Below are 24550 nucleotides of genomic sequence, written 5' to 3' on the forward strand. Positions count from 1 at the left end.
TTGAGTTTACGGGTTTGTTCAGACGTGGCTTCCTCTGAGGCTGAGAGGATGTGACCTCCCCAAGGGTGCCCTGTGGGTTTCCATGGCTGCGTGGGGATTTGAGCGTGGGGATATCTAACAGTCATTATTATTATTATTATTATTATTATTATTACCATTATTATTATTATCACTGGGTTGTTGTAGGTTTTTTTCGGGCTGTATGGCCATGGTCTAGAGGCATTATCTCCTGACCTTTCACCTGCATCTATGGCAAGCATCCTCAGAGGTAGTGAGGTCTGAGGATGCTTGCCATAGATGCAGGCGAAACGTCAGGAGAGAATGCCTCTAGACCATGACCATACAGCCCGAAAAAAAACTACAACAACCCAGTGATTCTGGCCATGAAAGCCTTCGACAATACATTATTATTATTATTATTATTATTATCATCATCATCATCATCATCATCATCTGTATTCACATCCCACTTCTTCCCTCTCAAAGGAAACTCAAAGTGGCTGACACTAAAAACCATACAATATGGAATACCTAGCCTAGGAAATAAACTGTTGTTGTTATTATTGATCAGGATTGCTCTGGACTTCGTGGTGTATTATTATTATTAGCAGTAGTAGTATTTTACATCCCATTTCTTCCTTCCCTACCTCTTTCCCTCTTTCCTTCCTTCCTTCACTTTTTGCTTCCATCCTTCCTTCTCTCTTCCCTTCTCTTCCTCTTTCTCTCCTTCCTTCGCTCCCTTTCCTTCCTTCCCTTTTTCTTTCCTTCTCTACCTCTTTCCTTCCTTCCTTTTCCTTCCCGTTTTTCTCCTTTCTTCCTTCTCTACCTCTTTCCTTCCTTCTCTCTTGCCTTCTTTATCTCCCTCCCTCTTTCTTTCTTTCTCCCCTTCTTTCCATCCCTCTTCTCTTTTTTCTGTATCATCGTCATTTAGCTTTTTGGGGTTTTTAAGTCCTTTTCGCTGTTTTTTTTTGGGGGGGGGGTTATGAGTTATGGTCACTTGTTGGTCTGTTAGGGGTATAGTGTCCAAATTTCAGGTCAGTTCGTCCAGTGGTTTTTGAGTTCTGCTAATCCCACAAACGAAGATTACATGTTTATATATATAGATGTCATGCTGTCCCTCAATGACATTCATGCTGTCCCTCAATGGTGTGCGTGGAGTGAGCTCCGAGTGGTGGGTTCTCTCTTCTTCACTGAAGTTTCCCAGCAAAAGTCCTAGAATCCCTGAGAAGGGCCTTTCAAAAGTATCAGGAAAAGGGGTCTCAACTTCGAGCCAACTGGGATCGTCCCTGACAGATCGGAGGGGATTTGCGCTCGCTTCGGCTCTGTTTTGTTGGGTTGGGAAGAACAGAAAAAGTTGGGGCAGGAAACGGAGGTGGAAAGGGTGACTTCCCCAAGGACGAGTCAAAGCCAAGACGCCACACGAGACTTAAGTAATAATACTTTAATAAAATTAAGTTCTTAATGTAATTTAGCACATTTAATACAATAACCCTTTCCCTTCTTTGTTTTCCTACAAGTTGTGCAACATCATTAATTCTCTTTTTTTAACTTTAACTTTTTAAAAATCTTCTTCTTCTCTTTTGAGCTAGATGCCTCCGAACTCGGACACTGAGTCTAACTAGTTGTCTTTTCCTTCTCTGTCTTTCTTCTTCTTCTCCTTTTACGTTCTCTCTGTTTGGGTTACCATTTCCGGGCTTCTCTCTCCTTCCATTTCCTTGGGTCTTTGTTTATTATTCTATGTATATTGTATGTTTTCCAACGGGAGATGGAAAGAGAGAGAGAGCAATGAAGATCCCCGAAGGGGAGCCCCGGTTTCCGAGGATTGGAAGCCCCAAAAACGAGGCAACGGGATGGACGGAGCTTCAAAAAACCCTTGGCAAACGGTGTACACAGTAGAAATTCATATTGAAAAGTCGAACAAAGATTTCAGCACCATGTTGAAAAGGGGGGTTACTTAAGACTATCAGAGCCCTTTGCGGGTTTGAAGTTGTGGATGGGCAAAGGGCAGGGCCCTGATGGCATCCTTGGCCAAAACAATGGCGAACGGTTTAGACGCCAAAGGAAACAACATCTCCCACGCGCACCGTAAATATAACCTCTGGCTCCATTGAGGCTTTTTTGTTTTGTTTTGTTGTTGTTGTTTTGCTTTGTTTCAGTAAATAGGCTTTGATGCAAGCCCTTGGCCTTGCCTCCGTTGCCCATCCACACTTCGCGGCCTCAAATACAATGTCATAAAAGCAAAACCAAGAAGTCTTGAGATCGACTGCCTTCCTCATCCCAACCAGTGAATCCCAACGACTCAAAGAGAGATTGGACGGCGATGGTGCAAGGAGAAAAGGTGGCATCCAAGCCCGTACGGGACGACGGGTCAACTGGAAATATCCCCCTTGCAAACCCTAATGCCCATCAATATCTGAGACCAACCCCGCTGAGGGATTCTGGGATTTGTAGTGGGTTGGAAAGTCCCGCAAAAGGAAAAACGGGACGCGACGGCGCTCGGAGGGAGATGCGGAGCCACAGACCGAAATGACGCGGAACAAGTAAACAAGTCCAACTTGGTTGATGGACCATTACGCAGAAAAGGCTGTTTTAGCACCAGCGATTGTTATTATTATTATTTCAAAAAAGAAGCAGTGCAATTCTGCTCAACCAGCAGACAAAGCCATCATCCTATACAATGCCTCCTTAATCCGAGGGCATGACGGAGATGCCTGGGCGTCTCCTTGGTTGTGTTCCTTCGTCTGAGTTGAGCTCATGGAAGACCTTTGAACAGATTGGAGCCTTCCTCCATTCAGACACAGGAAACCTCATCCCACCTCAAGGATTGCAGGATATGCTTCTGTACCTGAAAGTGGCGCATTCCCACTCCGGAACGCAACCAGGACGAACCCATTGTACGATATTCTGTTTCCTCTGCTGACAACATCCTCTGAGCAAACCCATGCAAAGAGGAACCGCCGTTTCTCCTCAATCTGTTTTCAACACCAGGCCATTCCAGATTCACTCCCTCAAATCCCTTAATGCCAGAAGGGATTTCCAAAGCCCTCTGGCTTCCTTGGCTCTCTCTAAACCCAGATTGCCTTTGCTTGCGCCAAACAACAGATCGGGATTCGCCTCTGTATCCCAGAAATGCGACATCCAGGATCCAGATCGATTCCTTGCTGACGCACCGGAAGCAAACGCCATTCCTGCCAATGAGGTTTCCTTGTATTGTAATGTAAACAAGAGCAAAAGTAGGTCCCGGTCGCTGTTGTTCCGAGTTCCGGTGGTAATTATTTGTACAAAATTAAATACTTACAAAATATCAAAGCTCAAGTATTTCTGAAGTACTGAAAAAGCAACTTCTGGTATTGTTGGAAGCGGAAGAGAAAAGGCGAAACAGGCTCCTGGCTGCCTAAGCCAGGGATTACACAAAGGCCGACTCTGTACACTGGGACCATTGTGGGGTCTGGGAAACGGGGGTCCAGGAGTGGGCTTAAGGGGGTTTAAGGCCTTGTCATCACACCTGGCGGAAAGAGAAACGACGCAGAGCACCGGAGCAAAGAGGCGGCCGTGAGGCCTGTCTGAGCTGCTGTAAACTTCAAGAGTCTGTCTATACATATATCAGAGCTTGGTGGCAACAGGTTGAACATTCACGGCGTCTCGTTCCTTTCCCAGGAAAAGAAAGGGAACGACAGCATTCAGAAATGGAAAAGGACGATATCTGGTGTGATCCAAGTGGTGCGTAAAGCAAGAACAATACGGTAAGAGGATCTGGCTCAAAAGTGGCCAGCTTGATCCAGGACTTCATCACATTGACTTATTTCCCCGTCCGAAGGAAATGGAAAAGGACTATATGTGGTGTGATCCAAGTGGTGCGTAAAGCAAGAACAATACGGTAATAGAATCTGCTCAAAAGTGGCCAGCTTGATCCAGGACTTCATCACGTTGACTTATTTCCCCGTCCGAAGATACTTCAGGCTGGTTTCAGTGACGGAGAGGCACGGAGCCCATCATCATGTGATGCTGAATTACGTCCAGACCGTCATGCGTTCCAATCCGTCATTGAAATGAGCCGGAAGGAGGGAGCTCCCACTATGGGTTGAGACGATCTTATGAGCAGCGACGGCGATTTAGGATGGAAAGTATTCTTCATTACTGCAACGCGAGAAAGAGCTGCTGCAGAGAGCAATGTTTGGCCGGGGAAGTGGTGGCAGAGGCAGCAGAGAAGAAAGAGAAAGAGAACAAGAGCGGGTTTTCGGCCAATAGTCCGTGTGATGAAGTCCTTAGAATCTGGAGAACCCATATTCCGCCTTCCAACTCTTTTTGATTCTAAGTTTTCGTGGTCAAACTTTTTCACACTTCAGAGGCGGGAGGTTTCAGGAGCCAAAGAGAACGTGATGATGAAGACAAAGGCCACTGAAGGGGTGGCTTTGGGAGGAGACCCCCAAGCTCTGATATAGATAGACAGAGGCCCTCCGTAAAGTGCAAACTGAGGTTCAGTCCAGGGTCTCGCTGTCAAGCCGTTCAAGTATCTCAACAAAAGAGGAACAATGAGGTAAAATAAAATGATGAAGAGAACATGGAAAAGAACCCCTGGCCCTCAAAACAGCGAAGCAACCGCCTTGGGCTCTTCTCAAAGCCCGAGGCAATCCGCCACTTCATTTCGGACCCAAGTGGGATTCTGATCGGAAAGAAAAACAAAACAGTTCCTATGACTGTAAAACATAAAGGAGAAGTCTGGGACGGAGCTCATCACGTTCCCACTTGGAAAGACGTTGCGAGGTATTCCTGCGGATGGCTCTGCATCCATACTGGCCGAACTCAGGAGTCAGTCGGGGGGAAAAAAGTGGATCTGGATATCTGTCAAAGGGGCGTGAGATCTGGATCGGGACAAGAGCACCAAAGGCAAGGAAAATCAGATTTGGGTGGCACCATCTTGAAGCAGCATTTTCCCATTTCCTTCCGAACATGGGACAAAGCAACTCTTGGAAGAGTTGCTTCAAGAGTAACAATCACCAACCAAAGGATTGTCTTGGGGTCCAAGAGTTGCATCAAGTTTGGGGTTTCTCTGGTCAAAGGAAGGAGGGCCCACTGCCCCAAAGAAGTGGCCTCCAACGCCTCAGAGGCACAGCTCAACATGGCTCGAACAGCAGTACCTGTACACGTCATCGTTGCCTACCATAAGAATAATGCCACAGATCTCCTAAGAGTTCATAGTGTAGTAAGATGTTCTAGGACACCAGGGAAGAGAGTGAAGAGAATGGAGGGAAATGGGCCAAGGATGGCCATTTGGTTCCTTGGGAGATAAGCGGCTATGGGTTCTCCCTAAAATAATGCTTGAGACCCACCTTCCTCTCCCAGATGTCCTCCTTACTGGGCCCAAAGGCATGGCTCCTTCCAAGGATTTGGAGGTCATCCTAAGACCTGGATCTGCACACGTCCAAAACAAAACCCAGAAACGCCCCCAAAAGAGCGTTCCATTTTAGAAGACAAATATGATATGGACCAGTCATGTTTCCAGCTGAAGTTGAATGAAGGGAATCTAAGCGATGGAGGTGTCTATCTCCTATCTATCTACCTACCTATCTACCTACCTATCTATCTATCTACCTGGCTGTCTGAACATGCTACAGATGAATTGGAGGAAATTATGGAATACCAATGAAGAACTTTGGAGAAGACCATTTTCTTTATCCCAGATGGTCCTCTTGAAATCTGGAAATGGGGGATCTTGGTCAACATACAAAATAGATGACGTCTACCAGCCACACGCATGAAGCGTTTGGGGATCAAACACAGTTTCCTGTGGATATTTAGCTATTTTTTTCTGTAGAAGTGGATTTTTTCATCAAGTCTGGTGCCAAAACCTTCCTGAACTCTTTTGTAAAATGCCCTTCCTTCCTTCCTTCCTTCCTTCCTTCCTTCCTTTTCCTTTTTGTCTCTCTGAAGGAAAACAATAACTTGCTTCCAAAGGAAAAAAAACCAAACAAAACCACTGCAGTGAAAATTATGCCATTTGCTTCCAATTTTCCCATAAAACGAAACAGAAACGGTTCTTCCCGCAGGAAGTCGGAAGAGAGAAGTCTCACTCGGAGCCTCCGCTTTCCCTTTTCTCGGGCGTTTGATGGATATCCTTTTCCGAAGATCAACGTAAACAAAACGAAACAAAACCGTAATTCTTTTTTTTCTTAAAAAATAGACTCCTATTAGAACCCCGCGCTTTTCCCCCTTCTATAAAAAAATAACAGTAACCGCTTTGACTGACAGAAAAGTGACGAAACCGTGGTTCAAATCTCAGCAAAGGAATGTCTCGGCAGGGATTTCAACAAACAAGCCACCGAACGCGGAGGAGCGGAAATCTCGACATTCTGCTCAGTCTGGGATTCTCAGTTTTCCTTATTATTATTTTTATTATTTTAATACGGATAGCATCTACTATTCATCTTTTATTCATTCTTTCTCTATACGATTATAAGAAATACATTAGAAAGCGTTATACTTTTAGAAAGATTTCCTTATTTTTTTAAATATACTTAGTGATTTTTTTCTATTCTTTCTTTCTCTTTCTCTTGCTTTTGGTTTAAAAACTACGGAACAATTCTTTCTGAGCCAAAGGCCAAAGGGACAGATATGTGACCCGCAAGGAAGGCCGGTTCTGGGGACTTCAAGCTCCTCCAAAAACAGGGTCTTTTGTGCCTCACTAATAAACGTAGGCCTAGAACCTGGGGGTCTGGACTAATTGGGATTAGGCTGGGAGAAGGCCCGTTAGGAACCCCCTCAAAGGCACAATGGAAAGAGGGGCTCGCGGGTTTTGGTCTTCAGCAGGGAACGCTTGTCCTCAAACGCCAGGATGAATGGGTTGACAAGATCCCACTACTGCAAGTCTAAGAGAACCTTCTCTAGGAATGTCTAGCTCCCTTAAGATTACTCTATCGTTAGGTCATCAAAGCTTAAAGGTGTTTCTGGGTGAAATAAGAGCTTCTGCACCTTCAAGTTTCCTTCAACGTAGGCCTCCTCAACTTGCAGCCCTCCAACTTCCAGAAGACCTTATTGTAGAGAACCTTCTCTAGGAATGTCTAGCTTCTCCAAGATTACTCTATCTTTAGGTCATCAAAGCTTAAAGGTGAGCTTCTGCACCTTCAAGTTTCCTTCAAGGCAAGCCTCCTCCTCAACCTGCAGCCCTCCAACTTCCAGAAGACCTTATTGTAGAGAACCTTCTCTAGGAATGTCTAGCTCCTCCGAGATCACTCTATCGTTAGATAATCAAATCCTTCATCAATGCTTAAAAGGCATTTCTGGGTGAAAGAAGAGCTTCCGCAACTTCAAGTTTCCTTCAAGGTAGGCCTCCTCAACCTGTGGCTCTCCAACTTCCAAAAGACCTTATTGCCAATTATAAGGAATACTGAGAGTTGGAGGGCCATAGGTTGAGAAGACCTGCTTGAAGGAAACTTGAGGGTGCAGAAGCTCTTCTGGCACCCAGAAGATGAAAGATCGGATGACATTGACCATACACTAGGGTAATCTTGGAGGAGCTAGGCTAGACAACGCTTGTCCTCAAACGCCAGGATGAATGGGTTTACAAGATCCCACCACTGCAAGTCTAAGAGAACCTTCTCTAGGAATGTCTAGCTCCTCCAAGATTACTCTATCATTAGGTCATCAAAGCTTAAAGGCGTTTTTGGGTGAAAGAAGAGCTTCCGTACCTTCAAGTTTCCTTCAAGGCAGGCCTCCTCATCTTGCAGCCCTCCAACTTCCAGAAAACTTTATTGCCAATGGTAAGGAATCCTGGGAGGTTGAGAAGATCTGCTTTAAGGGAACTTGAGGTTGTGGAAGCTCTTCTGGCACCCAGAAAGCTCCTTTAAGGTTTGATGAAAGGTTGGATGACATTGACCATACGCTAGGGTCATCTTGGAGGAGCTAGGCTAGACTTTCCTAGAGAAGGGATCTCAAAGGCTTGCAATGTGCCTTTGAGAGGTTTCGTAATGGGCGTTATGGTTATCCCAACCCTGGGATAGAAGAGGGATTTGCTTTCCTGTCTCGGCCGTATTGTGCTCCCCTTTCCTCCCCATCTTTGGGGTCTCCTTCTGCCCCCGGTCTCTATGCTGAAGCCCAATAGGAAGGCCCAAGGCATCTTGATGTCCTATTGGTCCATCCAAGCAAAGTGCCCTTTGGAGACTACAATACCAGGCCAGGGATCCTCGGCTCAATGCTGGCCAAGGAGGATGGCGTTAGAAAGGTGGCCTCTCGTTTGCTCCAGAAGGCTTTCTGCTTTGGACAAACCCAGTTGCTGGGCCCGGCTTTCAAGACTCTTTTGGGATCTCTGTCAAGTGGAAACGGACCTGGCCTGATTCCACCTGAAATTTGCAACGCCACTGAGCCCTCTGCTCTATGCGTGTTGTAAGTCTTGTGTCCAATCAAGTAACAATCCCAACCTCTTTGGGTCGGGACTATTTCGAAATCACGGCCAAATCCTCAACGTTTAAAATGATTAGAAAAGAGCGACGTTTTGCCAATTCTCAAAGTCTGAATTTTTTGCGTATGTCGAATACAACCTTGCGGCAGCGTTTTCTTTCTCGGAAGGGCTATTCTCACCACCACCACCACCACCACCACTATCCACTGATACACACCATACACGCACACACAAGAGGAAGGAAAGAAAGCGGAACATATATTAAAAACACTTTTTAAGCAATACTCTGGATACAAATGTATTTTTTAACCTACATATATTCTAAACATTCTAATCTTTGTAAGGATCACTTTATCATAAAATAAAATATCCTTTTTTTCCTTATAATAATAAATTACCTAATAAAAAGTATTTTTTTTATTTAGCCCAGTTCCTTAATACATTTACATGTAATAAATGCATTTATTAAAATAGAATATTAAATTATAAAGAAAGGTTCTAATTTTCGTCCTCATTTCCCCCTTTTGCCTTCTTTTTCTTCAAAAACTAAACTAAACCCAAACAACCAGGCATCAAAATGCACATTATCAAGGCAAAGAAATTAAAATACTAAAATAAGGTATTCTGAAAGGAAATTAAAAAAGGTTTGCAATGTGTGTTGCTGTCGCTCGGATCCGAGGGGCGTAACAGTCGTGGCCTTGGCATTGCGGGAGATTCCGTTCTTACGAGAGAAAGAGAGAAAGAAAAGGAAAAAAGGAAAGAAAGAAAGAAAGAAAGAAAGAAAGAAAGAGGAGAAGAGGAATAAAGGGAAAGTACCAGACCGCTATCCCACCAGCTACACAAAGTCTGGACTGGATTGCCATTTTGATCGATTGAGCCTCGTTTAGAGAGGAATCCAAACTCAGTATCTCAGTTTTTTCAAAAACAAAACCCATTACAATACTACTACTTTTACATCACTTTTATCGATAACTTTCCTTTCACTTTATGAGAACCGGACCCCCTCCCTCCCCCTCCCCCCCCCCCAATATTCATCACCATAGCAATGCTTCAGCCATAGAAAGCGGACTTTCCTTCCCATCTAAGATCTCAAGCCACGAAAAACCAACAAGAGACGGATACCCCTCCCAAACGAATGGACAAACATTTTGTCGAGGAATTGACGGATCCACGAAGGAAAGGGGAAAACCCACATTCGAACCACCGAAGAGCCCGGCTTCCTTCTTGTTGACATAATGCAAGAACTTCACAAGGAAAACATCGTCAAGACTCTGCCTCCAGAAACAAGGAAATAGGCTGTCCTTCGATAGTTAGCTGCTGGGTTATGGGAAGCTCTGAGCATTGACGGGTGGGAATCCATCCGGAAACAGCCCTAAACGAAAGCTCAAGGTCTCGACGCAAAGTTGGAGTAGGATCGGCGTCAACACCTCTTCCTTTTGGCCCAGATGGATCCCTTCCACCCATTCATCATGACGTTCTCCACCTTGTTTTGTTATTTTCCCAGCCGGGTGCAATGTTTTCCCCATAGAGAGGAACACAACGCAGAGTCGGTGGGATGGGGAATTCACGTCAAGCTTTGAATAGGATTCCACAGAGCCCCGCGACCCTCCAAGGTGACCCAGGACCTTAGACGATACTACAATACCCATCCAGACGGAACGCCCTCGAGACCCAGGACCTTAAGATGACACTACAATACCCATCCAGATGGAACACCCTGAGACCCAGGACCTTAGATAACACTACAATACCCATCCAGACGGAACGCCCCCGAGACCCAGGACCTTAAGACGACACTACAATAACCATCCGGATGGAACACCCCGAGACCCAGGACCTTAGATGATGCTACAATACCCATCCAGATGGAACACCCCGAGACCCAGGATCTTAGAGGACACTACAATAGCCATCCAGATGGAACACCCCGAGACCCAGGACCTTAGATGACACTACAATACCCATCCAGATGGAACACCCCCCGAGACCCAAGACCTTAGATGACACTACAATACCCATCCAGATGGAACGCCTCCAGCTGAATCTCTCCCTATCAGTGTAGAGTGAGATCACTCTACACATTGCTCACCATCCGACAACGCATGCCATGGCTCTACTCTATCCAAGTCCAACTAGCAGATAGTAACAGGTCCCACCTCGGATGATCTCACATTCACTAGCATCATGAAGTGGAGGTTCCCGTTTTGCTATCCCCCGTTTTGCTCCTGCAAAATTATGGGAAATGTTGTTTATTAGGAAAAGCCGAGAATCCCAAAGGTCTCACACTCAACATTTCCCAGAATTCTGGCCGATTGAGAGACGAAACCCGTTGTTCTGTAACACGAGTGGGATCTCATCCCTTGACGGTACACTTCCACTTCTATCAGTGGCACCCTTGTAAACCTTACTGCCCAATGTCTGGGTTTTCGGAGGTGCAAACAGCGCATCGAGAGTGGTAGCAGGCGGAGCAAAGTGGAACCCCGGCCAGGCAAGAGACCTGAGGGATGTCTTTGGGGCAGAATGTATTACGAGGGTGTGAAACTGCACAGAATCTGTTCTGTTTTTGTGAAGATTCTTCCCAAAACGGAGCTTGGGGTTCCGAATTACAAATCCAAACAGCCCCCTCCTAATCTCCCAGAACGGGGGGGGGGGGGGGGTACCCAAAATTGGAAACAAAAACAGAACAGATCCTCACACCCCTGGATTGTATCTCCCTGCTGGGCTCCGAGCTCGGTCCAAGTTACAAGTACAGTGTTCCCTCGCTTATCGCGGGTGTTGCGTTTCAGGACCACCCGCAAAAAGTGAAAATCCGCGAAGTAGGGGCGCTATATATGTATATCGAGTTCCGAGAGTGAGGCACAAGCAAGGAGAGATGTAAAGGCACCGCACCCTTTTTTTGTTTGCTAGCTACATCTGCGTTAATCTACAATCTCTCTTGAATGGCTGTCCATTCTTAAACTGGGAGGCAAAAACCCGCAAAACAGCGAGTCCGCGGAAAGCGAACCACGAAGTAGTGAGGGAACACTGTAACGTGTAACAAGCACAGTAGAGTGTTGCCCATTCGGAGGGCTGTGTCATCTTGCCTGGCAGGAATTCCAAATGCCGTTGCCTGCTATGATTCTTGGGATAACTCCAGCCCCTGATTTATGCAGCTACTGCACAGGATTTGGTGCTGCGTTGGTACAAGAAGAGGCCATACTTGGTTCTTGATCTAGTTAGCCAAGCGGAGGAGCTCTCCGTTGGTTGCTCTACCGGCTTGGCTTAAAGCAAAAGGGGCCGAGGTCCGTCCTGGGCCACAAGGCAATGGCGGTGATGGCAATCAGAGTAAGTAAGGGTGATCGGGTCTCATGGGGGCCCTGAGCTCAAGGGGTGGACCCTCAGGGGCCCTGCAGGTCAGTGCGATTCGGTGGTTAGTCCCACAATGGGTTGGATTTCAGTGCAGGTTCAGAGATTGGCACGGGCTGGGCTTTCCGAGCTCCAACGCAGGGGATGCTTCTCCTCAAACAATAATACTAATAAAAATTACGGCCGTCCTTACGTTTTGTCATCTTTATTGCTGATGAATCTGACTGACGAGCTGTCGCTCAGGGCAGAGGGAGTCACACCGTTCCGGGTTTTAGTCTGAACTTTAGAGGGTGCCGTGCAAAGCACAAGCACAACCCGTTTCCTCCCCCCGAGACTCAGGCTGCCCCCCAGACCAGGGAAGATGGACATCAGAGCAAAAGCTTAAGGTCTTGGGCATTTTTTTCCTTTTTCAGATTTATATATATACATATATTTTAAAAAAAGGAATTATGCAAATTTATTCCCACTGCCTTCCTGTAAGGGGAAATCTACAGGATGTGCACCAGCCCCACCATGCCTTGACTCCTTCCTTCCTTCCTTCCTTCCTTCCTTCCTTCCTTCCTTCCTTCCTCTCTTTCCTCAAAACACAGGAAGTTCTGCCATTTGGATTGTTTACTTTAAACCCTTTTTTCTTTTCTTTTTTTCAGTCTTGCTACATTTAAAAAATAACAAGGAGGGGGCAAGTTGACGGAAATATATATATATATATTTATATTTATATATATTTTTAAAAGATGGGAGTTAAAATACTGCTATTAAACTAGAGCTGCTACATCAGGCTTTCTTTTAATATATATGTATATGTATATATAGATTAGATAGATAGATAGATAAAAGGTTATTGGAACTAAAAAAAAAAGAAACCCTTTTTCTTTCCTACTTTTTTTTTCCTTAAAGGAAAGGAAAACGACGAAGCGGGAAGAGGCGCGTTCGCCCGTCCCGGGAACGCGAGTCGTCCCGAGGCGGGATAACGGCGCCGCTTCCGTCTCTAATCAGCAAATGCGGACATTGGTTCGGATTTTATACTTTTATCCATATTATTATTTTTAGAAAAGGGGAAATATTCTACTATTCTCATCATGCGTGTATACAAGGGGAAGGCTTCTTCCTATGTTCCTCTGACAGTACGAGACCCGTATACGCACGATCCGGACTCTCACCATGGCATTTATCTATTTCCGAGGTCCTCCAGTGCAACTCAATGGCTGGAGGAAGTCCTTCATTGCTTGTGCATGATCCGGAATTTCCCGTATCGACACGGAGTCCCGGAATAAATGTATTCCTTTTGGATAGGGGGTCCCGGAATAAATGTACCGGCACGGAGTCCCGGAATAAATGTATTCCTTCTGGTTATGGGGTCCCGGAATAAATGTATCGACACAGAATCCCGGAATAAATGTATTCCTTCTGGATACGGGGTCCCGGAATAAATGTATTCCTTCTCGATATGGGGTCCCGGAATAAATGTATTCCTTCTCGATATGGGGTCCTGGAATAAATGTATCGACACGGAGTCGCTGAATAAATGTATTCCTTCTGGATACGGGACCCCGGAATAAATGTATCGACACGGAGCCCCGGAATAAATGTATTCCTTCTGGATACGGGGTCCCGGAATAAATGTATTCCTTCTGGATATAGGGTCCCGGAATAAATGTATCGACACGGAGTCGCTGAATAAATGTATTCCTTCTGTATACGGGGTCCCAGAATAAATGTATCAACACGGAGTCCCGGAATAAATGTATTCCTTCTGGATACGGGGTCCCGGAATAAATGTATTCCTTCTGGATATAGGGTCCCGGAATAAATGTATCGGCACAGAGTCCCGGAATAAATGTATTCCTTCTGGATAGGGGGGTCGTACTGTAATAAGAAGATAATGGGGGGAAACAGAGGAAAGGGGGAGGTCTATCAAGAGGCGATATCCCCCCAAACCAACCAACTCGCTCTCTCCTTTCTCGCTTTTCCCACTCACTCCTTCCTCTCCCCATCGCTCTTCTTCCTCCTCCTCTTCCTCCGTTGCCTGGCACAAAATTAAGAAAACATGGACCGAAAACTTCCTCACGTCAACAACAAAACAGACGTCACTCCGCCAAGAACAACTAAATCCAAAGAAACACGTCCGGCCCGCTTCCTTCACAGCGGCCGGAGGGACCGGGCACAGTTCTTGCCCCAAGTCTGTTTTGGGCACCCCTTTCCCCCTCCTCGTCCTCTTCCACCTGCACTCTATTTCATTATCTACATCTGCGGGAGAAGGCAACCAGAGCGGCTTGCTCTCCCCACGTTTCCTCTCACTCGCTTCCACCATTTTACAAAAAAAGAAAGAACGAAAGGATGAAAGAAAGAAAAAAAGGTTAATTCCACCTCCTGACCTTCTTTCCTTTTTTTCCCCTCCCCTGGTTTCCTTCTACTGGGATATCTATAGTTCATTTTTAAAAAAGAAACAAGCATTTCTGGTGTATATATAGAGAGAGATCTAGGCCTCCTTTTCCTTTTTCCTTCTTCCACGAGAACATTTCCTCAAAAGGGGAGACTGTCAGAGGGCAGAGGCCATCGCTGAGGTGTCACAAACGTCTTTGTGGGATGTTTTTGGAAAGGAATGCATAGAAAATCGTTTTGCTGGCATATAGGAAAAAGAAGGGGGACCTGGGGAGGATAGAAGGGGGGGCCAAGAAGTGACCACTGGCCACCCCATTTCCCCCCACTGGAGCTGTTGGGAAGGAAACTCCCGCAAAGACGCTTCGCTTGAGGATCCGAGGGCAAAGGCGTCCAATTCTGCCCCCTTTTCGCCCTCCAGAATTTATTCCCACCGAATCAATACTGAGGATCAAAGGTGGCCAGATCTCCAAAAAGGTGAGGCCTACCTTCTCTGAAATTTGGAGTTTTGCGATTTCAAGGGAATAAAACAACCAATTCTGGAGAACGAGAGTTTCAAATGGCTCTTTTCTTCCTGGTTGACAGTCTCCCCTTTTTTGGCGGAAAGAGCAGAACCAGGAGCGGATGGACGGAAGGACGGACAGCATATTTCGCCTCCACTGCTGGTTCTCTCTCAGCTTTTGGGAAATATGTACACAAAGCCATCGCTTCTCAAAACAAAGCCAAACTCCCAACTCTTGGGCAATGATCGCTCGTTGTGTTCGCATTTCGCCGAACTTGGGAACACCAGGAAGGCAGTGCTGGGTATACTCTTGGAGAGACCCTGATCTTGTGTGGGAAGTGGGCAAGAATTTGGCATGATGGCCATCTCGAGGATGGACTCTGGACTTCCAATTTGGCTGTCGAGGAGTGAGGTCCTGTCCTCATCGCTCTCCGAGAGGGAGCAAAACACAGCACTTGCTGCAAAGCAACAACTGCTCGATGGCCTTCCTTAGCGCAAGAGTAGACCCAGCCCTACCAAGAGATGACCGGAAGGACCGCCGAGGAGAAGCGCAAAGAGGTCAAGGGACAGCATGTCGAGGGGAAAGGAAAGAGAGGTCCTGTCCTCATCGCTCTCCGAGAGGGAGCAAAACACAGCAGTTGCTACAAAAGCAACAACTGCTCAACGGCCTTTGTTAGCGCAAGAGTAGACCCAGCCCTACCAAGAGACGACCGGAAGGACCGCCGAGGAGAAGCGCAAAGAGGTCAAGGGACGGTGTGTTGAGGAGATAGGAAAGAGAGGTCCTGTCCTCATCACTCTCTACAAAAGCAACAACTGCTCGACGGCCTTCCTTAGCGCAAGAGTAGACCCAGCCCTACCAACAGATGACCGGAAGGGCCGCAGAGGAGAAGCGCAAGGAAGTCAAGGGACGGCGTGTCGAGGGGAAAGGAAAGAGAGGTCCTGTCCTCATCGCTCTCCGAGAGAGAGCAAAACACAGCAGTTGCTACAAAAGCAACAACTGCTCAGCGGCCTTCCTTAGGTCAAGAGTAGACGAAGCCCTACCAACAGACGACCGGAAGGACGCCGAGGAGAAGCGCAAGGAAGTCAAGGGACAGCGTGTCGAGGAGAAAGGAAAGAGAGGTCCTGTCCTCATCGCTCTCTACAAAAGCAACAACTGCTCGGCGGCCTTCCTTAGCGCAAGAGTAGACGAAGCCCTACCAAGAGACGACCGGAAGGCCCGCCGAGGAGAAGCGCAAGGAAGTCAAGGGATTGTGTGTCGAGGGGAAAGGGAAGAGGGTGCCATTCCGGGGAAGGGAAGTATCCAAACAAGCACTCTCTCCTAGCTCAGTTCCAAAGTTTCCTTCTGAAATAAAGGTCCGAAAATTCTAAGCAAAGGTAAAAAGAGGGGAGAGAGTTGGGAAGGAGGAAAAGGGGGCGAGAGAGGTGTGGCGTGGGTGTGCCCCTGCCGGATCTATCTACCTATCTTTCTGTTGGAAACCTCCCTTCCCGCGCCTCCGCTCGCACCGTCTCTCCGGTTCCCAACAGTCGACAGTTTCGGGCGTTATAACCAAAGCAGGAGTCAAAATGTCTTGAAATGATTAAGGATGTTTGACAAGGCAATTCAATAGCACTCTCATTATTATTAATATTAATATTATTATTATTCATATTCTTCTTTTTCTTCTTGAGCATGTGTCTGTTTTGTTTCATTCTGAAAAAAATAGAATATATAAAAGTAGGCAACCTCCGGAAGATCCGTGTGTGGACAGCGAAAAGAGGTTTTGGTCCATAAGGAAATACTCTTTTTCTCTCTCTCTCTTTACTTGGATTTGAGTAACAAAAGTTTTGGTCCAGTTTAAAAAGACGATAAAATTATATATAAACATGTTAATTCATATATATATATATATATATATAGATATAGATATATATTATTATTATTATTTCTTTTCTTTTTTTTTGCTTTCCGTCGGGTTGTGAATTGGTTTGACGTGGGCTTTGTGGCCAGTATTGCATTGTTGTCTTTCTTAGGTTTGGTGTGAAATTATTGTCGTCATTGTCGTGAAAACCAAAAGAGAAAGAAAGGAAGAAAGGATGTTTCTCTTTGTTGTTGTTGTTGTTTGCATGTGTTTCTCTTTGTTGTTGTTGCTGTTTGCATGTGTGACTGTTTTTATTTTGCATTTGCATCATCCGGCAAGGATAAGAAGGCAAAAAAATAAAATAAAATGTAGGAATGTGGAGCGCAGCCCTCGCAATTCCCCCTTGACTCGGGAATCGGAAAGGTTCGTTTGCATGGGGAGAAGTCGGCCGTTTTGTCGTGGAAATACCCTGTTAGTGACTCCTGGTCCTTACTGGATGAATCCCTGCTCGCATAGAAAAACAGAAACAAAACAAATGTCCCAAAGCGGTGGCTCAGAAGACTCAAAATGAAAAGTTTCAAGGCGGCCAAGAAGGTGGTTCTTCTTCCGAGGGGCCCTTCCTTCGACCCCCTTCCTTCGGCCCCACAATTTCACTGGCTTTATTTAATATCACGTGTTTTGTTTTACTTGGAATTTTTTTTCTTAGGAAAAAAATAGAGGACAAAGAATATAAAGGTCTTTAGCTGCTTCTTCTTTTTTTTCTTTTGAAATGTTTGAGGTAATACAGTTGTGCCCTCGTTTGATTAGGTTCCCAAAGGTGGACGGTGTCCCTCCTCCTCCTCCTCTTCCTCCTCCTTTGTTGTGGTCAGATCCTGTCCTCTTTCGCTTCCCGATGCGGCCGCTTCCGGCCATCTTCGGACCCCTTCCGACTCCTCTCTCCGCTGCGGACCCCGCCCCGGTCTCGCCCCAAACCTCCCCGTTCTCTACGGGATGAAGAGTCCTCCGTTCGTTCCCAAGCTCCTGCGTGGCCATGGCCTCCGCTAATAGTTCTATCTCTTTCCGCCTCCTTCTCCGTCTCCACCACTATCACCACCACCACCCTCCTCATCGTTATTGGCTTTAAAAATAACATACACTGCTAAAATAATTTCTTTCTTTCTTCTTTTTAAAATTGATTTCCTTTCTGATGTCTGATTTGTGTCTCGTTCTGTCTCGTTCTCTCTCTCTCTCTCTCCCTCCCGTCCTGTCACCCACTCCAAATTTATCCCCCAAATGCTGCCTGCCTGCCTTGTCTGTCTATCTGTCTCTCGTGGTTTTGTTGGTTGGTTTCTTTCTTTCTTGGTGGGCTTGCGTGTCAGTCTTTGTTTTAAGAAAATATTCGTATGGCCTGCGTGGCTGCCGCGTGGCACACGGGGCACTCGGGGTCGGTCCGCTCGCAGATCCGGACGGCGCACTCCATGCAGAAGAGGTTGTGGCCGCAGGGGACCAGGGCGGCGGTCACCTCGCTCTCGAAGCAGACCATGCACTCCCGGCTGCTGGAGAGGGGCGTCCGGCCGGCGCCGGCCGAGGAGGCGCCCAGCTTGGAGAAGCCCGGCAGAGTCTCCCCCTGCGACCGCCGGGGAAGCCCGGAGAGCGGGGGCTCGGGGAGGGAGGAGGAGGAGGACGGGGAGCGGTGGGAGTTGGCGTGGAGGGCGCCCACGCTGCCGGACCGCTGCTGCTGCTGCTGTTGCTGCTTGGAGAAGAGGATGGAGACCGGGTTGGTGTTCTCCTGCCCGGCCCACAGCGGAGCCCCCGACTCCGGGACCCCGTAGTACAGGTCTTGCTTGTTGACTCCGTAGTTGGGGAAGAGGTAACTGTAATTGAAGTCGTTTTGGTCGTTGAGGCGGGGCGTCTCATAGGCAGGGTCCACGGAGCAGTCCCCGATGCAGCCCAGGCTGTTCTGGCGGAAGGTGGAGAGGGGCTTGCAGCCGGGGGCGGGAGTGTGGACGCGCCAGGCCTCCGAGTAGCGGTTCTCCAGGCCTGAGTCGGGGCTGCTGGACAGGAAGTCGTTCTCGTTGTTGTACTCCAGGATCTTGCCCGTCCGCACGGCGATGTGGGTCTCGATCTCCTCGCGGGCCCGCTCCACGTTGCCCGGCGCTCCTGTGATCTCGAAGACAGGGTCGCGGTCCCGGCTGGGTGTGATGATGTAGGTGTTGGTCTGCTGCTGGATCCGCTTGATGGTGGCGCCTTTGGGCCCCACCACCAGCCCCACCACGCGGTACGGGACCCGGACCCGGATGGTGACCTGCCCCGGCAGCGTGGGGGCGCTCCCAAAGGTGCTGCCGGCCTTGTTGCGAGAGGCCCGGATCATGGAGAAGTGCTCGGCCGCCGAGATGATCTCCCTCCGGGCCATGGCCACATCCTCCCTCCGCCCGGTCACCATGAAAACAGGCTCCTCGCCTCGCACTGGGGTCTTGATGTAGGTGTTGGTCTTGGCCCTCAAGGCCTTGATTTTGCAGCCTGTAAAGAGAGGGGAAAAAAGAGAGAGAAACACAGGAGAGGGGTTAGTGTGCCAAGCTCCACAAGTCTGGAACACACTGAGGAAGGGCCCCATACAGCATCGATTCCTCCACTTGCCATCATTCAACCAGGAAAGAAGCAGAAGCAGAAAGGTCCTAGGCCACTCAAGAGGCTCAGGTCCCACGTTCAAAGGTAATATGAAATAGGAGGAAAGAAATCCTCCATCAGTTTGGAAATTAAGACGCCGCACTCCCTCCCAAAGCGAAAACAGGTGTACTTCAGACCGAGTGCACTTGTATTAACGAAACTAACAAGAGAACACAAGATCCTTTACTCCAGCGTTTCTCAACCTGGGGGTCGGGACCCCTAGGTGGGTCATGAGGGGGTGTCGGAGGAGTCACCAAAGACCATCAGAAAACACAGTATTTTCTGTTGGTCATGGGGGTTCTCTGTGGGAAGTTTGGCCCAATTCTATCGTTGGTGAGGTTCAGAATGCTCTTTGTTTGTAGGTGAACTATAAATCCCAGCAACTACAACTCCCAAATGTAAAGGTCTATTCCCCCCCCCCCCCAAAAAAAAAACCAACACAACTCCACCAGTGTTCACATTTCAGCATATTGAGTATCCGTGCCAAGTTTGGTCCAGATCCATCATTGCTTGAGTCCACAGTGCTCTCTGGATGTAGGTGAACTACAACTTCAAAACTCAAGGTCAATGTCCACCAAACCCTTCCAGTATTTTCTTTTGATCATGGGAGTTCTGTGTGCCAAGTTTGGTTCAATTCCCTCATTGGTGGACGTCAGAATGCTCTTTGATTGTAGGTTAACTATAAATCCCAGCAACTACAACACCCAAATAACAGAATCATAATGTTTTGAGTGATGGTCACTCCTTGTGTTGTGAGACGTTTTGTTGCCAAATCTGGTGTGATTTCGTTCATTGGTTCTTTTGTTTTTAAGGTATTCATTATGCACAGAGCATTTATATATATATAGATAAACACCACCCTGCTGCCCTTGGAAAGCCAGCTTCAACTTCGGGGGTGAGTAGAGCCTTTCAAAGAGGGAACGGAAACAAAACCGATTTGACGTTCTTCCCTTAATTCAGGGATAAATTATTCATCCCGAGAAGGGAGGAGGGTCTTTGGAAATTCCAGTCTGGAAGGTGAAGAGAAAAATGCAAGATAGAAATAGAGTTGGGGGGAAGGGGGACCAATTTCTCTCTTTGTCTCGTGCTTTGGGGGCCGGGAGATCTGCACCGCAAACCGCGTATACGGAGAACCTTCCCATTGTCCAGGTCTCCAAACAATGCCACGCCAATGCAGGCCAATCCACAAGACAGAAATAGAGTTAGGGGGAAGGGGTCTGCCTTCCGTGGACCAATTTCTCTCTTTGTCTTGTGCTTTGGGGGCCAGAGATCTGCACCGCAAAACGCGTATACGGAGAACCTTCCCATTGTCCAGGTCTCCAAACAATGCCACGCCAATGCAGGCCAATCCACAAGACAGAAATAGAGTTGGGGGGAAGGGGTCTGCCTTCTGTGGACCAATTTCTCTCTTTGTCTCGTGCTTTGGGGGCCGAAGATCTGCACTGCAAAACGCGTATACGGAGAACCTTCCCATTGTCCAGGTCTCCAAACAATGCCACGCCAATGCAGGCCAATGCAGGCCATGGGAGGGGTCTTCCTCCAGGTTGGCATTGAGGGGCAGAGGGAGGGCAGGGCGGTGGTCCATGGCAAGGCAATGGGGGCGGGTGGGGAAGGGAGGAAGGTGAAACAAAGGGGTCATGGAGACCGAGGGAGGAGAGGAGACAAAGGAAGTGGGGGATGGAGGTGGATGGAGGGAAGCCCAGGCGCAGAGCAGATGGAGGGAAGCTGGGGATGGAATTGGGGACAAATGCAGGCGTGGGGCAAGGGAGGGGGGCTGAAGGACGGTGGTGATTAGGGAAAGGACGGAGGGAGGGAAGGGGGTGGGGACAGCGGTGCAGCCCACTCTGCAGAAGGCAGAAATAAAGAGGGACGGGGAGAAGAAGGAGAAAGCAGAGGAGAAAAGGGGGAGGGGACAGGCAGAAGACAAAAGGAGGAGGAGGTGGGGAGGGGAGGCCCCGAGCTGGTTGGCTCCGTGCCCCGGCAAGAGGACAACAGGGCAGCGGCAGAAGCCGCAGAGAGGGAGGGGACAGGAGGGTGGGTGGGTGGGTGAGTGAGTGGAGGGACTGGGAAGGCACACCCCAAGAGATGGATCTCCCTGGAAGGGAATGCTCCACAACCTCTTTGTACACCAGAAGAACCTACTCTTGTGATGGGGGAAGAGGAGACCAAGGAAGGTGCACCCCAAAAGCTGGATCTCCCTGGCCTGTATTCCAACCCAAATGGAAGGGAGTGCTACACAACCTCTTTGTACAACACCAGAGCACACCGGAAGAACCTATTATTGTGATGGGGGAAGAGGAGACCAAGGAAGGTGCACCCCAAGAGGTGGATCTCCCTGGAAGGGAATGCTCCACAACCTCTTTGTACAACACCAGAGCACACCAGAAGAACCTACTACTGTGATGGGGGAAGAGGAGACCAAGGAAGGTGCACCCCAAAAGCTGGATCTCCCTGGAAGGGAATGTTCCACAACCTCTTTGTACAACACCAGAGCACACCAGGAGAACCTACTACTGTGATGGGGGGAAGAGAAGACCAAGGAAGTTGCACCCCAAAAGCTGGATCTCCATGGTGAATCTGGCCTCTATTCCAAGTCACACAGAAGAGAATTCACAGCAACCTTCTTGTACGACACCAGAGTACACTGAACCTACTGTTGTGGTGGAGCCAGCAGGAAGGAAGGGGGGGATGAGGAAGGTGAGGAAGGCGCATCCCAAAAGCTGGATCTCCCTGGTAAATCTGACCCATGTTCCAACCCAAATGGAAGGGACCTCCTTGTACAACACCAGAGCACACCTGAGAACCTACTGTTGTGATGGCGGGGAGGAGGCAGGCAGGAAAAAAGGAGGGGAGAAGGAAGATAAGGAAGGTACATCCCAAGAGCTAGATCTCCCAGATGAATCTGTCCTGTATTCAAAGACACAAGGCAACCTCCTTGTACAACACCAGAGCACATTGAAGAACCTACTGTTGTGATAGAGCCAGGCAGGAAGGGGAGGGGGGGATGAGGAAGGTAACGAAGGCACACCCTAAGAGTTGGATCTCCCTGGTGAATCTGGCCTGTGTTCCAACCCAAATGGAAGGGAATGTGCAGCAACCTCCTTGTACAACATCAGAGCTCATTGAAGAACCTACTGTTGTGATGGAGCCAGGTAGGAAGGAAGGAGGGGACCAGGAAGGTAAGGTACACCCCAAGAGTTGGATCTCCCTGGTGAATCTGGCCTGTATTCCAAGTCACACGGGGGGGGGGGGGGGGAATTCACAGCAACCTCCTTGTACAACACCAGAGCTCTCCCAAGAACCTACTGTTGTAATGGTTTGGAGACAGTTTTGAAAGGAGGCTCACAATGAGGCCATCTTCACAAAGAGGACATGGGGGGCCCTCCCCTTGGAAGACCCACCGGTCACCACAAATGGGTCCAGTCCCATTTTGAAGCCAAACAAGCCAGCCACCATCACAACATCTGGAGGGAGGAAATGCCACCATTTGCAAGAATGAAGAACATGAGAACGTAAGAGGAGTTCTACTGGATCTGAGCAAAGCCCTATGGAGACTAGCATCTGCCCACCAGCAAAGCCAGTACTCCCCTTCCCATGAACCCCAAAATCAGATACTCAGAGGCTGCTCCTAATTCTGGGGTTGGCCTAGAACCATGCCACCGAGCAGCCACTGAGGGCCATTCTCCTTCTTATGGTGTCACTCAAGTTGGCTGCCATTGTTAGGCTGGCCATCCTGACCCCTCAAGGCCACCTCATCATAAATCAAAGGCAACAGCTTCACTTCAGATACTGCAGAGACTCCCTGAAGAGAGACCTCATCCAGGAAAGCCAAGTGAGAAAGTGAGCCAAGCTTCATGAAGCCCATTCGTGGCCTTGCAGCCCTGAAGAGCAAGACCAAAGGAAGAGCTCCACAAACAATGGTGTCTTCTCCCAACTGGGTCCCTCTGGGTTTGGGGAACTGGCTTGGTCAGAATCGATTGACAGATGTCCAGAAAACATTTATTTCTATATATACTGAACAAAATACCAAAACAATCCATATACAGGCCATCCCCGAGTTACAAACATCTGACTTATAGTTACAAACAGGGGTGAGACAAGAGGAAGTGCAAGAAGTCTACTTCTAGGAAGAGAAATCCACTCTTGGAAGAGGAGTCTCTATAGAAGCTTTATCTCCAATCCTTGTTTCCCAAAATCCAATTCTCACAGGGACAGAAAGTGCGAGAAATCTTCTGAACAGAGGCACAGAAGAGAAAAGGGTGTTGTTCACCCTTTCCGATGCAATCTAATACACACACACACACACACATATACATACTAGCCGTCCCCTGCCACGTGTGGCTGTGGCCCACTCTGGTGGTCATGGGGGTTCTGTGTGAGAGGTTTGGACCAATTCTATCGTTGGTGGGGTCCAGAATGCTCTGTGATTGTAGGTGAACTATAAATCCCAGAAACTACAACTCCCAAATGTTAAGATTCTATTTTCCCCAAACTCCACCAGTGTTCACATTTGGGCATATTGAGTATTCGTGTAGAGTTTGGTCCACATCCATCATTGTTTGAGTGCACAGTGCTCTCTGGATGTAGATGAACTACAACTCCAAAACCAAAGGACACTGCCCACCAAATCCTTCCAGTATTTTCTGTTGGTCATGGGCAAATTGTGTGCCAAGTTTGGTTCAATTCCATCGTTGGTGGGGTTCAGAATGCTCTTTGATTGTGGGTGAACTATAAATAATAATAATAATAATAATAATAATAATAATAATAATAATAATATTTTAATTTGTACCCCGCTACCATCTCCCCAAGGGACTCGGTGCGGCTTACATAAGGCCGAGCCCACAACACAACAACAAAAACAATAGCAACAGTAATACAAACAATAAATAAAACTCATAAACAGAAAATAGCAATAAACATTAAAAATAACACAAGTTTTATTTATTGTTTGTATTAAAAACCTATGGCAGGGCCAAATGTAATAATTATAATTAAAAAAAATAATGCTGGGCGTGACCAGGTGACTTATAAACAGGATAGAAATTTTGGAGAGGGGTAGCGTGTGCGGACAATCCTAGATCACTACTAAAGTGTGTTTAGGGACATATTGCTGGGACATATATTCCAGCAACTACAACTCTCAAATGACAAAATCACTTTTTTGAGTGATGGTCACTCCTTGGGTTAGTACAGTGGTTCTCAACCTTCATATAATGCCGCGACCCCTTAATACAGCGCCTCACGTTGTGGTGACCCCCCAACCATAATATTATTATTATTATTGCTACTTCCTAAATGTAATTGTGTTACTGTTATGAATCATAATGTAAATATCTGAAATGCAGGATGTATTTTCATTCACTGGACCAAATTTGGCACAAATACCCAACGATAGCGCTCCATGCCATCATGTCAGCCACATGAACTTGGAGGTGTCTATGG

The 24550-nt window shown here is 47.6% G+C and overlaps 1 protein-coding gene and 1 long non-coding RNA gene across 2 annotated transcripts in view; both read right to left on the reverse strand.

Annotated features, from left to right (window-relative positions):
- Positions 1 to 1426: 1426 nt before the first annotated feature.
- On the reverse strand, positions 1427 to 9397 carry LOC137097728 (uncharacterized). The gene is made up of 2 exons (XR_010910404.1): positions 7745 to 9397; positions 1427 to 7181 (listed from the first exon to the last, which is right to left on the reverse strand). It is a non-coding gene; the product is annotated as an uncharacterized lncRNA (long non-coding RNA).
- A 3715-nt stretch (positions 9398 to 13112) lies between these two features.
- Positions 13113 to 24550, reverse strand: part of MEX3A (mex-3 RNA binding family member A) — a 28829-nt gene continuing 17391 nt past the window's right edge. The window contains exon 2 of the mRNA XM_060757810.2: positions 13113 to 18958. Coding sequence (XP_060613793.2) covers positions 17826 to 18958 — 1133 coding nt within the window. The 3' untranslated portion in view covers positions 13113 to 17825. The remainder of the gene's footprint in view (positions 18959 to 24550) is intronic.

The sequence above is a fragment of the Anolis sagrei genome, chromosome 12 (assembly GCF_037176765.1).
Source record: "Anolis sagrei isolate rAnoSag1 chromosome 12, rAnoSag1.mat, whole genome shotgun sequence".
Classification (NCBI taxonomy): domain Eukaryota; kingdom Metazoa; phylum Chordata; class Lepidosauria; order Squamata; family Dactyloidae; genus Anolis; species Anolis sagrei.